This window comes from Mustelus asterias, chromosome 12, assembly GCF_964213995.1.
Source record: "Mustelus asterias chromosome 12, sMusAst1.hap1.1, whole genome shotgun sequence".
NCBI lineage: Eukaryota > Metazoa > Chordata > Chondrichthyes > Carcharhiniformes > Triakidae > Mustelus > Mustelus asterias.
The window spans coordinates 58,772,991-58,788,439 of NC_135812.1; the positions used below are offsets into that span (position 1 = coordinate 58,772,991).

Genomic DNA, 15,449 nt, shown 5'->3' on the forward strand with positions numbered 1-15,449 from the left:
CCTCACAGAGGTGGATGTCTGGGAGGCCAGGTGCCTCCAGGACCTCCCACATACTGCACTGCGAACAACACACTGGCTTCATATTTCACCCTTTCTACCAAGGTACACAGAGAAAAGTAAATTAGAAATAAAAAAAAAAAACTCACCCCTGCTCGCCCTTTCCCCCCGAAGCCAAAGCCCTTACAGCTTTCACTCTGCTTCCCACTCACTCCCTGCCCGCTCCTGACGCTGCCCGCTGTATACTGTGGCCTCCCTTTCATACTTCGCGCGCTTAAAGAACTACAAAATGTCCGCCCACGTGACCCCGCCCCCGGGCTACTTCCGGGTTACTCTTACACTCTTAAATAACTAAAACCCCGCAAAAAAATAGATATTTAAAGTAGCTCCCTTACCCGTAGCACTCACATTTATCAGGGTTAAACTCCATCTGCCATTTTTCAGCCCAGCTTTGCATCCTATCTATGTCTCTTTTCAGTCTACAACAGCCCTCCACCTCATCCACTACTCCACCAATCTTGGTGTCATCAGCAAATTTACTGATCCACCCTTCAGCCCCCTCCTCTAAGTCATTAATAAAAATCACAAATAGCAGAGGACCAAGCACTGATCCCTGTGGCACTCCGCTAGCAACCTGCCTCCAGTCCGAAAATTTCCCATCTACCACCACCCTCTGTCTTCGATCAGATAGCCAGTTACCTATCCAATTGGCCAACTTTCCCACTATCCCACACCTCCTTACTTTCATCATAAGCCGACCATGCGGGATCTTATCGAACGCCTTACTAAAATCCATGTATATGACATCAACTGCCCTACCTTCATCAACACACTGAGTTACCTCCTCAAAAAATTCTATCAAATTTGTGAGGCACGACTTGCCCTTCATGAATCCGTGCTGAATATCCCGGATTAATCCGCATCTTTCTAAATGGTCGTAAATCCCATCCCTAAGGACCTTTTCCATCAACTTACCAACCACCGAAGTAAGACTAACCGGCCTATAATTACCAGGGTCATTTCTATTCCCTTTCTTAAACAGAGGAACAACATTCGCCATTCTCCAGTCCTCTGGCACCATCCCCGTGGACAGTGAGGATCCAAAGGTCAAAGCCAAAGGCTCTGCAATCTCATCCCTTGCCTCTCAAAGAATCCTAGGATATATTTCATCAGGCCCAGGGGACTTATCGACCTTCAGTTTATTCAAAACTGCTAGTACATCCTCCCTCCGAACATCTACTTCCTCCAGCCTATTAGCCTGTAACACCTTCTCTTCCTCAAAAACATGGCCCCTCTCCTTGGTGAACACTGAAGAAAAGTATTCATTCATCACCTCTCCTATCTCTACTGACTCCATACACAAGTTCCCATTGCTGTCCTTGACCGGCCCTAACCTCACCCTGGTCATTCTTTTATTCCTCACATAAGAGTAAAAAGCCTTGGGGTTTTCCTTGATCCAACCCGCCAAGGACTTCTCATGCCCCCTCCTAAGCCCCTTTTTCAGCTCATTCCTTGCTAACTTGTAACCCTCAATCGAGCCATCTGAACCTTGTTTCCTCATCCCTACATAAGCTTCCCTCTTCCTTTTTGCAAAACATTCCACCTCTTTTGTGAACCATGGTTCCCTCACTCGGTCATTTCCTCCCTGCCTGACAGGGACATACCTATCAAGGACACAGTATTTGTTCCTTGAAAAAGTTCCACTTTTCATAGAAGAAATCAAAGAAATCATAGAAACCCTACAGTGCAGAAGGAGGCCATTCGGCCCATCGAGTCTGCACCGACCACATTCCCACCCAGGCCCTACCCCCACATATTTACCTGCTAATCCCGCTAACCTACGCATCTCAGGACTCTAAGGGGCAATTTTTAACCTGGCCAATCAACCTAACCCGCACATTTTTGGACTGGTCGTAAATCCCATCCCGAAGGACCTTTTCCATCAACTTACCAACCACCGAAGTAAGACTAACCGGCCTATAATTACCAGGGTCATTTCTATTCCCTTTCTTAAACAGAGGAACAACATTTGCCACTCTCCAGTCCTCTGGCACCATCTTGGATCTTTGGATCTTTTCATTAGTGCCTTTCTCTGACAGTTTCTGTTCCCATCTTATGCCCCCTAATTCTTGCCTAATCGCATCATAATTACCTCTCCCACAATTATAAACTTGCCCTGCCGTACGGCCCTCTCCCTCTCCATTGCAATAACAAAAGACACCGAATTGTGGTCACTATCTCCAAAGTGCTCTCCCACAACCAAATCTAACACTTGGCCCGGTTCATTTCCCAGTACCAAATCCAATGTGGCCCCACCTCTTGTCAGCCTATCCACATATTGTGTCAGGAAACCCTCCTGCACACACTGCACAAAAACTGCCCCATCTGAACTATTCGACCTACAAAGGTTCCAATCAATATTTGGAAAGTTAAAGTCCCCCATGACAACTACCCTGTGACCCCCACACCTATCCATAATCTGCTTAGCAATTTCTTCCTCCACATCTCTATTACTATTTGGGGGCCTATAGTAAACTCCTAACAACGTGACCGCTCCTTTCCTATTTCTAACCTCAGCCCATATTACCTCAGTATGCAGATCCCCCTCGAAGTGCCTTTCCGCAGCCGTTAAACGATCCTTGATTAACAATGCTACTCCTCCACCTCTTTTACCAGCTTCCCTACACTTACTGAAACATCTATACCCCGGAACGTCCAACAACCATTCCTGTCCTTGTTCTACCCATGTCTCCGTAATGGCCACAACATCGTTGTCCCAAGTACCAATCCACGCCCCAAGTTCATCTACCTTGTTCCGGATGCTCCTTGCATTAAAGTAGACACACTTCAACCCACCTTCCTGTCGACTGGTACCCACCCTTGACCCTGATACCTTCCCCAATACCTCACTACCCTCAACACTGACTTCCGGACTACAACTCCTTTTCCCACTCCCCTGACAAATTAGTTTAAACCCCCCTGAAGAGCCGTAGCAAATTTCCCTCCCAGGATATTGGTGCCCCTCTGGTTCAGATGCACCCCGTCCTGTTTGTACAGGTCCCACCTTCCCCAGAATGTGTTCCAATTATCCACGTAGCTGAAACCCTCCCTCCTACACCATCCCTGCAACCACTTGTTTAACTGCACTCTCTCCCTGTTCCTCAACTCGCTATCACGTGGCACCGGCAACGTACTAGAGATGACCACATGTTTTGTCTTGGCTCTCAGCTTCCAGCCCAGTTCCCTAAATTCCTGTTTTAAATGATTAGCTGTAAGTGTTCGCATTCCAACCATTATTCTGTAAATTGAGTTTGTGTCTTTATATGTCCTGTTTGTGAACAGAATTCCCACTCACCTGAAGAAGGGGCTTAAGGCTCCGAAAGCTAGTGGCTTTTGCTACCAAATAAACCTGTTGGACTTTAACCTGGTGTTGTTAAACTTCTTACTGTGTTTACCTCAGTCCAACGCTGGCATCTCCACAACATGTATTAGTATACAGTGAAAAGTAGTTTCTTGCGCGCTATGCAGACAAGGCATACTGTTCGTAGAGAAGGAAAGGAGAGAGTGCAGAATGTAGTGTTACTGTCATATCTAGGGTGTAGAGAAAGATCAACTTAATGTCAGGTAGGTCCATTCAAAAGTCCTACCTTGGTCCTCAGCTTTGGAATTCCCTGTCTAAACCTCTCTGTTGCTCTACCAGGGCCCCCCACCCTGTGGGAGTTGGACATTGCCGCTTTAAGCCTCCTGTGGTCCCCACCCTGTGGGACTTGGACATTGCCGCTTTAAGCTGTCCCTGGGCTCCGCGGCCTGGATTCTGCTCTCAGTCTCGCTGCCGGCGCCATGAACCCCGATCTGCGCAAAGAGCGGGAGTCGGCATCTTTCCACACCGAGGCCCTGACACACATCCTGGATGGAGGAGCCGAGAAAACCCGGCGGCGGCGGGAGATCGGTGAGAGCCCGGGGGGGGGGGAGAGGCGAGATTCCGGGGCGGGGGGCGATCCGGGGGAGTGATGGGGGTCGAAATCCCCTGTCAGGCTGCAGGGTCTTGGCTGCAGTGTGGGGGAGACAGCTGGAGGGGGGCTGGGGGAGGAGGGGGATGGAGGGGGTAGAAATCCCTTGTCAGGGAGAATGCGGGATCCTGGTGGCAGACTGGGGTAGACACTGGCAGTGAAGGTGTTTGTGGGGAGAGGGGATTGGGGGGCGGGGGGGAAGCTCAGAGATGCCTCCCCCCCCCCCCCCAGGCTGTGGGGTCCTGGTGGCAGGTTGGGGTAGACGCTGGCAGTGAAGCACTCGTTGGGCAGTGGGGAGGGGAGTCTGTGGTGCCAGGGGGCAAAGGCTGGGGAAGGGGCCTCCGGGTGAGTGGGTTGGGAATTCTGGGGTTGTGGCGGTGGGAAAGGGAGCCTGGGTTTATCAGTTTGAAGTTCATTTATTATTGTCACAAGGAGGTTTACATTAACACTGCAACGAAGTTACTGTGAAAATCCCCCAGTCGCCACACTCCGGCACCTGTTCGGGTTACACTGAGGGAGAATTTAGCATAGCCGATGCACCCAACCAGCTCGTCTTTCGGACTGAGAGAGGAAACTGGAGCACACGGCACTGAGTGGCAGAATGGTTAGCACTGCTCCCTCACAGCACCACGGACCCAGGTTCAATTCCTGGCTTGGGTCCTTGTGTGTGCGGAGTCTGTACATTCTCTCCCCGCCTGCGTGGGTTTCCTCCAGGTGCTCCGGTTTCCTCCCACAGTCTGAAAATGTGTGGATTAAATTGATTGGCCATGCTACATTGACCCTTAGTGTCAGGGGGATTAGCAGGGTGGTGGTGGGGGGTGGGGGGGGGGGGGTGGGGGGGGGGGGGTGGTGGTGGGGGGGGGGTGGGGGGGGGGTGGGGGTGGTGGGGGGGGGGGGTGGTGGGGGGGGGGTGGGGGGGGGGGGTGGGGGGGGGGGGGGGGGGGGGGGGGGGGGGGGGGGGGGGGGGGGGGGGGGGGGGGTGGGGGGGGTGGGGTGGGGGGGTGGGGGGTGGGGGGGGTGGGGGGTGGGGGGGGTGGGGGGTGGGGGGGGGGGTGGGGGGGGGGGTGGGGGGGGGGGGGTGGGGGGGGTGGTGGTGGTGGGGGGGGGGGTGGGGGTGGTGTGGGTGGGGGGGTGGGGTGGTGGGGGGTGGGGTGGGGGGGTGTGGGGAGCGAGTGGGGGGTTGGCGTGGGGTAGGGGTGGGTGGGGTGGGGTAGGGGTGGGTGGGGAGGTGGTAGGGGTGAGTGGGGGGTTGGGGTGAGTGGGGGGTTGGGGTGAGTGGGGGGTTGGGGTGGGGTAGGGGTGGGTGGGGAGGGGGTAGAGATGGGTGGGGGGGTAGGGGTGGGTGGGGGGGTAGGGGTGGGTGGGGGTGTGGGGAGGGGGGTGGGGGGGTGGTGGGGAGGGGGGTGGGTGGGGGGTAGGGGTGGGGAGGGGGGGTGGGTGGGGGGGTAGGGGTGGGGAGGGGGGGGCGGGGGGGAGGGGGGTGGGTGGGGGGTAGGGGTGGGGAGGGGGGGGCGGGGGGGAGGGGGGTGGGGGGGGCGGGGGGGGAGGGGTGGGGGGGCGGGGGGGAGAGGGGTGGGGGGGCGGGGGGGAGAGGGGTGGGGGGGCGGGGGGGAGAGGGGTGGGGGTGGGCGGGCGGGGGGGAGAGGGGTGGGGGTGGGCGGGCGGGGGGGAGGAGGGTGGGAGGGGGGTGGGGAGGGTGGGGGGGAGGGGGGAGGGGAGGGTGGGGGGGGAGAGGGTGGTGGGGGGGGGAGGGTGGTGGGTGGGGGGGGGGGGGGAGTGGGAGGGGTGGGGTGGGGAGGGGGGGAGGGGGGTGGGGTGGGGAGGGGGGGAGGGGGGTGGGTGGGGGGGCGAGGGGGGTGGGGTGGGGAGGGGGGGAGGGGGGTGGGTGGGGGGGCGAGGGGGGTGGGTGGGGGGGGGGAGTGGGAGGGGTGGGGGGGGAGTGGGAGGGGTGGGGTGGGGAGGGGGGGAGGGGGGTGGGTGGGGGGGGAGTGGGAGGGGTGGGGTGGGGGGGGGAGAGGGGTGGGGTGGGAGGGGTGGGGATGGGTGGGCGGGAGGGATGGGTGGGGGGGAGGTGGGGGGGAGGGGAGGGGAGGGGGGAGGGGTGGGGGGGGAGGGGTGGGGGGGGAGGTGGGGGGGAGGGGAGGGGAGGGGGGAGGTGGGGGGGAGGGGGAGGGGAGGGTTGGGGGGGAGGGGGAGGGTTGGGGGGGAGGTGGGGAGGGTTGGGGGGGAGGTGGGGAGGGTTGGGGGGGAGGTGGGGAGGAGGGGGGGGGAGGGGTGGGGGGGGGGAGGGGTGGGGGTGGGGGATAGGGGTGGTGGGGTAGGGGTGGGGGGTAGGGGTGGGCTGGTGGGGGGGATAGGGGTGGTGGGGTAGGGGTGGGGGGTAGGGGTGGGCTGGTGGGGGGGAGGGGGTGGGGTGGTGGGGGTGGGGGTAGGGGTGGGGGGGGTGGAGGAAGGGTTGGGGGAAGGGGAAGGGTTGGGGGGGAGGAGGGGAGGGGTGGGGGTGGGGGATAGGGGTGGTGGGGTAGGGGTGGGGGGTAGGGGTGGGCTGGTGGGGGGGAGGGGGTGGGGTGGTGGGGGTGGGGGGGGTGGAGGAAGGGTTGGGGGAAGGGGAAGGGTTGGGGGGGAGGAGGGCAGGGGTGGGGGTAGGGTAGGGGTGGGGGTAGGGTTGGGGTAGGGGGGAAGGGTTGGGGTTGGGGGGAGGAGGGTAGGGGTGCGGGGGAGTGGGGAGGGGGGGTGGGAGTGGGTTGGGGGGAGGGAGGAGGGGTGGGTGGGAGGGAGGAGGAGAGTGTCTGAGGGAAGGATGGGGGGGTTGTTATGTGGGGCAAGGCTTGGGGAGGGGGAGGGTGGATGATGCACAAGCAGGATGAGAGTGTTGTGATTTTGGGGTTAACATAGAAGATTGTTTGAATCGGAGTAACTGTCTGGGTGACTGAAGTCTGCAATTTCCCCTTTTTCCTCCAACATTACACAACAGTGCATCAGGCAAGTGACTGCATGACTTTATCTTGACAATTGATGTGAAGTCTGGTCTTCCCCTGATACTCTGGACACTCATTTTCTCCTTCCTCCAAAACCAGAGTACCAAGGTCAGCAGTTACACCTCTGAGCTGTCACTTACTATATTCAAGCCCTTGTATAACTTCACAAAGAGCTTTCATGGACGTAACTTCGTTAAAGATGCCCTGAAGTGCTTCTAATCCCTCGTGTAATACTGAAAGCGTGACAGCCAATTTGCTCTGAAATAAATGACCAGGTCATCCTTTTATGTACAGGATCTCTCTGCTTGGGAGGGGGCTCTGGTGGAAGAACCAGCCTGAATGAATATCGGTATTTCGGAGCAACTTCATACATCTACACTGAAAGAAACTCTGAAATCTTTACTGCCTGCGATTCTGTATGTGTTCTCTTTTGCCTCATTGAGTATTTCTGTTCTGGCACGCAGCCAGTGCCTCCCCTCCCACTACACACTCGATTGTTGAAGTACACTCCTACACATTGTCTGCAAAATCTCAATTCATCTTTAAATGTAATGGATACTTGAGAAGAATGGTTGGAGATAACTAGCCTGAGGACTGCTGGAAGTCTGGCATCATCATCAGAGGGACACAGTTGTATATGAAGTGATGTATTCTGTTGCTTATGACTATATAATTACACTGTATTGAACCTTGATTAGACCACAGAGTACTGAACTGAGTTTTGGTGTCTCTATTACAGGACAAATATAGAGGCCCTGGTAAACATGCAAGGTTGATACTGGAATTGAGATGTTATCGTTATCAGGGAAGATTGAACAGGCTGGTGCTCTTTTCTGTGACTCGATAGACATGCAGCCCCTAATTTTATTCTGTCTCCTTGTTCCAGATTTCCCCCACCTGAGGAAATAGCTTCTGCCTTTCTACCCTACTGAATCCCTTTAGCATTTTAAATATCTCGATCAGGTCAGCCTTCAATCGCTTGCACTATTCTGAAAGCATCTAATTCTGAATCTGCTTCACAGTGTATGTAGCACAAGGAAGACTACTTCAAAGGTTTCTTGCTCTACACCAATTGGTTTCAAACTACTTGAGTTAATGTTTTGAATGAAAGCTTTCTCTGATTACACTTTTGTAATTTGACCTCTCCAATCTTTTGAAAACTAGGACAGAAGTTATACATTCAGATCTTGCCTCTCCTGAGAAAACACACAGTGAGTCAAACAGTACACAAAGCACCTTACAAAAAGTAGGAAGGTTTGGAATAATACACCTCACTGTATGTGACGGTAAAAGTATACCAACGGCTTCTGAACAAAGGAAAAAGCACATCAACGTTTCAGACATGTTTGTGGGATGCTGGTGTGCTTCTAGCATTTTCTGTTTTGATATCGACTTCCCAGTATTCCTTTCAGAAAACCTTTCTTGTCTGAAAATGCAGCAGGGAGGTGGTGGTGCAGTGGTATTGTTGCTGGACAAGTAATCCAGAGGCCCAGGGTAATGCTGGAATTAAAAGTTTAATGTTGACCATGTTGTTAATTGTTGTAAAATCAGCACTGTTTCTGACCTTTCAGATACTGAAGCAGTCTGTGTCCAGGTGCAGGATAATACCCAGGCTTGGGCTGATAAGTGGCAAGTAACATTCATGTTACGCAAATGCCAGGCAATGACCATCTTCAACAAGAGAGAATCTAACCACCTCCCCGTGACATTCCGCAGCATTACATGTTTCTATGTTTCTATTACCATCGTTGAATCCCCCACTATCAACATCCTGGGGGTTACCATTGACCAAAAACTGAACTGGGCTAGCCATATAAATACCAGAACAGGTCAGAGACTAGGAATTCTGTGGTGAGTAACTCACCTCCTGACTCCCTAAAGCCTGTGTGATGGAATACTCTCCACTTGACTGGATGAGTGTGGCCCCTACACCACTCCAGCAGCTCAAAAGCATCTAGAACAAAGCAGACTGCTCGATTGGTACCCCGTACACAAACATTCACTCCCTCCACCCTGATGAACAGTGGCAGCAGTGTATGCCATCTACAGATGCAGTGCAGGAACTCACCAAGGTTCCTTAGGTGGCACCTTCCAAACCCATAACCAATACCATCTAGAAAGACGTGAGCAGATGATAGCTGGGAACACCACCACCTTGAGGTTCCCCTCCAAGTCGCTCACCATCCTGACTTGGAAATATATCTCCATTCCTTCACTGTAACTGGGTCAAAATCCTGGATTTCCCTCTCTAACAGCTCTGTGGGTGTACCTATATCTCAGGGACTGCAGCGGTTCAAGAAGGCAGTTCACCACCACCTCAAGACAGTTAAGGAAGGGCAATAAATGCTGCTCCGGCAAGAACATAATATTTCCTGCTCTTGGGATCTTTCAGTCCACCTGAGGAAGCAGGCAGGATCTATGTTGAACATCCTCAGAGTGCAGCGTTCCTGCAGTACGAGTCTTTGACCATCTGCTCTGCTGTGGTCTTTTGTGGCTTGGTGTCAGATTCTGCTTTATAACTTTGCTTGGTATATTTTACTTTAAAGACAGTGCATAAACACATGTTGTTGTATGTACTGCTAGACTAGGTGTTAAGCTCGGGTTCCTGTGAGCAGGACTTCTGTCTAGGAGACCCACTGAGTCTGAGTTCAGGCCCTTCCACAGAACCGAGACAGGAACACTTGGAGTTGGGTTGAACAAAAAAAAATGGTGTTGAAGGGCCGTGACTTGTGAATAACTTATAGTGATGCAGGGAAACTGTTATATAAGATCTTCTCGGTGGAGGATAGTAGAAGAACAAAAGTGTGAAAGTAGCCGTGATACAAAGGCAGGGGAGAGGTCCACAGAACCGGGGGGTCTATGGTGAAAGCAGTAGAGGCTAGAATTACACAGTGGATCCTCTCTCCCGGTTGAAAGGTGCAAAGGCAAACTGTATTCATTCCCATTTATTGTTCGGGAAGCATTTGCATTCAAAATACCAACGAGCCTTGCTTCATTTTCCCTGCATGCCTGAGGGGTCAATCTGCAGTCACCTCGTGTCTGCTGTTTAGAAGAAACTGCAGGGATGGCTAAAGGCTGAACTTTGTACAGTAAGTGCTCGGGCAAGAGAGCTGTCCCAAAAACAGAGGTGAGCTGGTGTCCCTGGAGCTTGTGGTGGGTGTTGGAGGTCAAAGGCGGTGGGGGATGGGAGGTGAAGTTGAGATGCTGATCCACGAGGAGTTCAGCAACACTTTGGAGAACATTTCATCAGCAACTCTCCAGATTTTCTCCTCTCTTTTCCCCATTTTTGATTTTAGAAATCCCTATCTCCTGCGTACTGTCACATGTTCCACTTTATTAGGAGTTGGGGCAGGGATGGTTAAGAATAAAAAGGGACTGAACACAAGTCAGAAACAGGTCGCTTGAACCAATGTTTAACCTCTGGTATTTATTCTCCACATGAGTCAGTTTTCACCTTCATCATGCCCCATTAACTTATCCTTCCAGCTCTTTCTCACATTTATTTGACATCCCCTTAAATACTTGTGTGTTAATCACCTCAACCACTCCATGTGGTAACAAGTTCCACATTTAACCAGTCTCTGGGTAAAGAAGTTTCTTGTGAATTCCTTATGGAGTTTATTAGTAACTATCTTATTTATGGTCCCAGTTTTGGACACCCCGTTAATGGAAATACCTTGTATACATCAGCCCCCAGCCTGTTTAGCTTTTCCTGACCATTAGAACCTTCTCAGTTTATTCTAGCAAATTATTTTTGCGCCTGTTTCAGGACCTCCCAGATTCTAATTTGTGTTATGGGGACCAGAACCGCGTACTCCTAGGTGTAGTTACCTCAGCGGTTCTCAAGCTGAGGCTTGTCAACATTTCCCGGAGATGTGTGAAATAAAGTGGTTGAGATGGGTTGCTGCAGTGGCACACATAGCCGGGTATTCATTTCCTTCATCCGATCGAGCAGCTAAGGGTGGGGATTTGGGGAGTTCAGGCGGGCAGTGGACTCAAAGCAGCTCTGGAAATGGAGAAATGGGCACCTAACCAGCCTGGTGAGGTTCTAGATTGATTGAGAGTCCTGAAGAGGAGACAAGAAACCCCCTGAGAGACTGGGAATGAATTTGCAGGCCTGGGGAAGGGGCAGGGACGTAGGAGCAGCCACATAAGCCTTGTTCAGAGGTCTGGAGTGAAGATTAAGCTGAGCTTTGTTCACGAAGTATGATAGTGACTAAAGGCGTGATGCCAGTTAAAACTAGTGTCCTGAGGACAGGAATGCTGTAACACCAGGCAGTGGATCGGTAATATTCTAACATAGGCCATTCAACAGCAGAGAGGGGGGGGAGAAAGTGTGAAGCATTCAGAAGCTGCATATTGAGTAAGTGGGTGGTGAAGGGTTACACCTAGAAAAGACCCCAGCAGGTGGTAGCCTTACTCCAGCAAGAGCAGGGAGGTGTCTCAGTGAAACATTCGATAGGTGTGTTGCTGAACCTGTTGGACTACCTTTAAACTTGAATGTTCCCTATATTGGGCAGCCCTGGCAATACTTCATACAAGTACATCCCTTTAACAAGACTCTGATTGACCGAAGAGTTGATGTGATTTCGAGGGGGTGACTCCTAATCCAAATGTAAAGGGACTCTTTAACCACTGGTCTAACCAGTATTCTACCTAATATTAGCAAATAAAATTTCTGCTTTGAATTCTGTTCCACTATAAATGAATCCCAGCCCTTTGCCTTTTTTATTAGAAAAGAAACATGGCTTTTTTCAGCTATGTTAAGCTGCATTGTTCCTCTTAAGGATTTGAATATATGTACACTTGGATCCCTTTGCACCTCTACTCTGATTGGACTATTCGAGGAGTATTCGAGTTGGGTCATAGCAATGCAGTCAGGGTATAGAAACAGTTGTAGACTGGGAGCAGATTGGGGATTGGTCAAGAATGTGGAGTGGGGTGATCCAGACTCAACGTTAACTCTGTTTCTCTCTCCACAGGTGCTGTCAGACCTGCTGAGATTTTCCAGCATTTGCAGATTCTGTTTTTGTTTCAGATTTCAGCATCCGCAGTAATTTGCTTTTACCTTCTTTATAGAACTTGACTCAGTGATCGGAACTCAACACTGGGCCATCACAAAGTGTGTTTGGTGAAGGGTATAATGGAGGGCTGATTGAACGCTCTCTTGTGGACTGACCTCTATTTCTTTACATTTTAGAAGCCCTGGTGCTCAATGACCCTGAGTTCCAGCACGAAGACCTGAACTTCCTGTCCCGTAGCGAGCGCTATGACGTGGCGGTAAAGAAGAGTGCGCTGATGGTGAGGAAGATCCGGGAGCATGCCATCTCCAACCCAGAGGAAATCATGTGGTTTAAGAGGTGTGTGCCGTTGTTAGTTAACTTTGTAAGCCTAGCCTTGCCTCCATGCCAAATGTGTAGGTTACTATGGAAAGTGCCCGGTCTTGGGAATCATTGGCTTGTATTCCGTTAAGTATAGATCAAGTAGTAACCTGCTTGAGGTGTTAAAAATATTCACGTGGTTAGATATGGATAGATCTGGTGAATCAGGAATGAGAGGAAAGAATTAGACCTAGACCATTCAAAAGGAGTATCAGGGGGCACTCAGAGTGCGTATCGGCAACCTGGAAGTGTAGATAATCATAGAATCATAGAAACCCTACAGTGCAGAAAGAGGCCATTCGGCCCATCGAGTCTGCACCGACCACAATCCCACCCAGGCCCTACCCCCATATCCACCCACTAATCCCTCTAACTTACGCATCTCAGGACACTAAGGGGCAATTTTAGCATAGCCAATCAATCTAACCCGCACATCTTTGGACTGTGGGAGGAAACCGGAGCACCCGGAGGAAACCCACGCCATAATGCCATAGTGCCATAATGGATAATTGCAGCTGATAAGTCTGAGATCAATAGATTTTTGGTAAGAATATCAAGGGAATTAAGGTGGGTAAATCGCATTGAAATAGAAGCCATAAAAAATAAAAGCAAGAGTGAGCCATACAGTCTCTGAAGCCATCTCTGCAATTTAATATGGCTGATCTGACCTCAACTGCGCCAATCTATCCCCACATCCGTTTATTCAGAGTCCAAAAAAAATCTATCGATCCTGGTCCTGAACATATCAATGACTTGAGCATTCATAGAATCCCTACAGTGCAGATAGAGGCCATTTGGCCCATCGGGTCTGTACCGACCACAATCCCACCCAGGTCCTATTCGCTTAACCTTGCCTAGTTACACTGTTAGCCTCCCACTGACACTAAGGGGCAACTTAGCATGACCAATCCATTTAACCCACACATCTTTGGAGTGTGGGAGGAAACCGGAGCAATTGAAGGAAACCCACGCAGACACGGGGCGAACATGCAGACACTACACAGACAGTCACCCAAGGCTGGAATCGAACCCGGGTCCCTGGCTCTGTGAGGCAATGATGCTAACCACTGTACCACCATGACGCCCTATAAGCTTCAGTCAGTGCAGGTAGAAAATTCCAAATGTTCACAACCCTCCGAGTGAAGAAATTCCTGTTCACCTTTGTTCTAAATGTTTGACTTTTCATCCAATGAATTGCATGTATCGAGGGACTGAATGACTTACTCCTGTTCATATACTCCCCAAGATCTGCCATTATGTTACGCAGAACGATCCTTCGCCACCGAGAATCCTATGCAACTTTCCATTTTACCAATGGACTAGCACTGCCATCTTGTACATGCAGTGCTTTGTTGCGAGTACTTGTCTCTCAAGATAGTGTTAGTGTCAAAACAACTGTCCTTTAAAAGTGAAATGTATTATGAAATGGAAGATCACACCCCTGAGGCAGTGTTCCCAAACCTCTTCCTGCTCTGGATTTTCAAATCCGATAGTGGTCCTGCAAAAATTATTTCAGGTGTTGGGAAAACAGCTTGTGAGATTTTCAGCACGAACTTGCTGGATGTCGATTAACTTTTAAAAAAAGATTTACCACCTCGAGCCCTGATGCCAATTGTATGTCCCTTTCTTGACTGGGGTCAGTCACTTCTGACAGCATTGACCAGGGATGTAAGCTGGGACACTTCATGAATTGTATGGACTAAAATTCACCTGCTGATCCAAGTGGAGAGGCCATGAAATACCTGTTATTAAAACAAACCTGACCCAACTAAACTGTTAATAATAAGAACCTGGCATTTGCAACAATAAACGGTTAAAAAACGAGTCTTCTGTGAAATTCAAAACTCTTTTTATGCACTGATAACTGATCAGTGGGAGACTGCATTGCAACTAAATCTTTTAAAGGGGAGATGGTGAGACAAATTGATCTTCCAGAGGGCCTGAGTGGATTCAGTGGCCTCCTGTGCTGTAACCATTCTATTAGGTTTCTCTTGCAACCAAAGTCTTCATGAGCGGAATTGAATGACACTGTACAGTTGTAGATTCAGTGAGTGCTGTATGTTAATGTGTGAACAGAATATGAAATAGATCAAATATGTTGATCTTTGAGGAATTAAGTGGTTTATTGGAATAAACCATCTCTTGTGATTGAGGTTCCATAATCCCCAGGCCAAAACTTGAGGTATGAGGCTTGGTGCAATTTACTGGTTTAGAAATATTTTGAGTTGCAGAAGGCATTGTAATGTAATTGTAAAGGGGCGGCACATTGGTTAGCACTGCTGCCTCACAGCGCCAGGAACCTGGGTTCGATTCCCGGCTTGGGTGACTGTGCAGACTCCGCACAGACATTCTCCCTGTGGCTGTGTGGGTTTCCTCTGGGTGCTCCGGTTTCTTCCCATAGTCTGAAAGACGGGCTGGTTAGTTGCATTGCCCATGCTAAATTCTCCCTCGAACCCGAACAGGTGTCGGAGTGTGGTGACCACAGGATATTCACAGTAACTTCATTGCAGTGTTAATGTAAGCCTGCTTGTGATGCGAATAAATAAATATGCTCAGCCAGCTATCACGTTTTCCTGGTATCGAGCATGCTAAATACATGAGTTGTGGGGCCCGACCTGCCATAACTTAGAAACGCAACACCTGTGCTTTGGTCTTTGCTTTGAAATCCAGAGTTTTAAAAGGAAAACAGCTATTTTAGCAATTCCAAAACATTTAATTATTAATTAGGTTAATTATTAATTAAATTCTAAAAAACCCTTATATTCTGTAACAGGTCAATGTTTTCTGTTCTATACTGAGTCATGGAGGTTGGCTACAGTCCACATGTATCTTTTATAAACTAGCGCTCAGCGAGAGGAATGAAGACATGTGAGGACAAAGACATGCTGCTGAGAAAGTTGTTCCTGTGGGGAGAATGATTAATTCAGCTCTTTAGTAATGGCAGGTCTTGCAAAACCATCCCCCCACCTTCCCCAAAACTCTGGTCAAGTTGTAGGAAGGATTGAATCAAAAATTGGATAAATGGGATGGCTGTTTATGGCACTGTTTGATTTTTGATTTTTCCCGTACATAAACCAGCTTGA

General features: G+C 50.7%; 1 protein-coding gene across 2 annotated transcripts in view; it reads left to right on the top strand.

The window, feature by feature from the left end:
* The first annotated feature begins 3,796 nt into the window (after positions 1-3,796).
* The window catches only part of acox1 (acyl-CoA oxidase 1, palmitoyl), a 54,171-nt gene continuing 42,518 nt past the window's right edge, over positions 3,797-15,449 (top strand). For both annotated transcript variants that reach the window (XM_078225300.1, XM_078225299.1), the window contains exons 1-2: positions 3,797-3,946; positions 12,186-12,345. In XM_078225300.1, the coding sequence (XP_078081426.1) occupies positions 3,838-3,946; positions 12,186-12,345 (269 nt within the window). In that variant the 5' untranslated portion in view covers positions 3,797-3,837. The remainder of the gene's footprint in view (positions 3,947-12,185; positions 12,346-15,449) is intronic.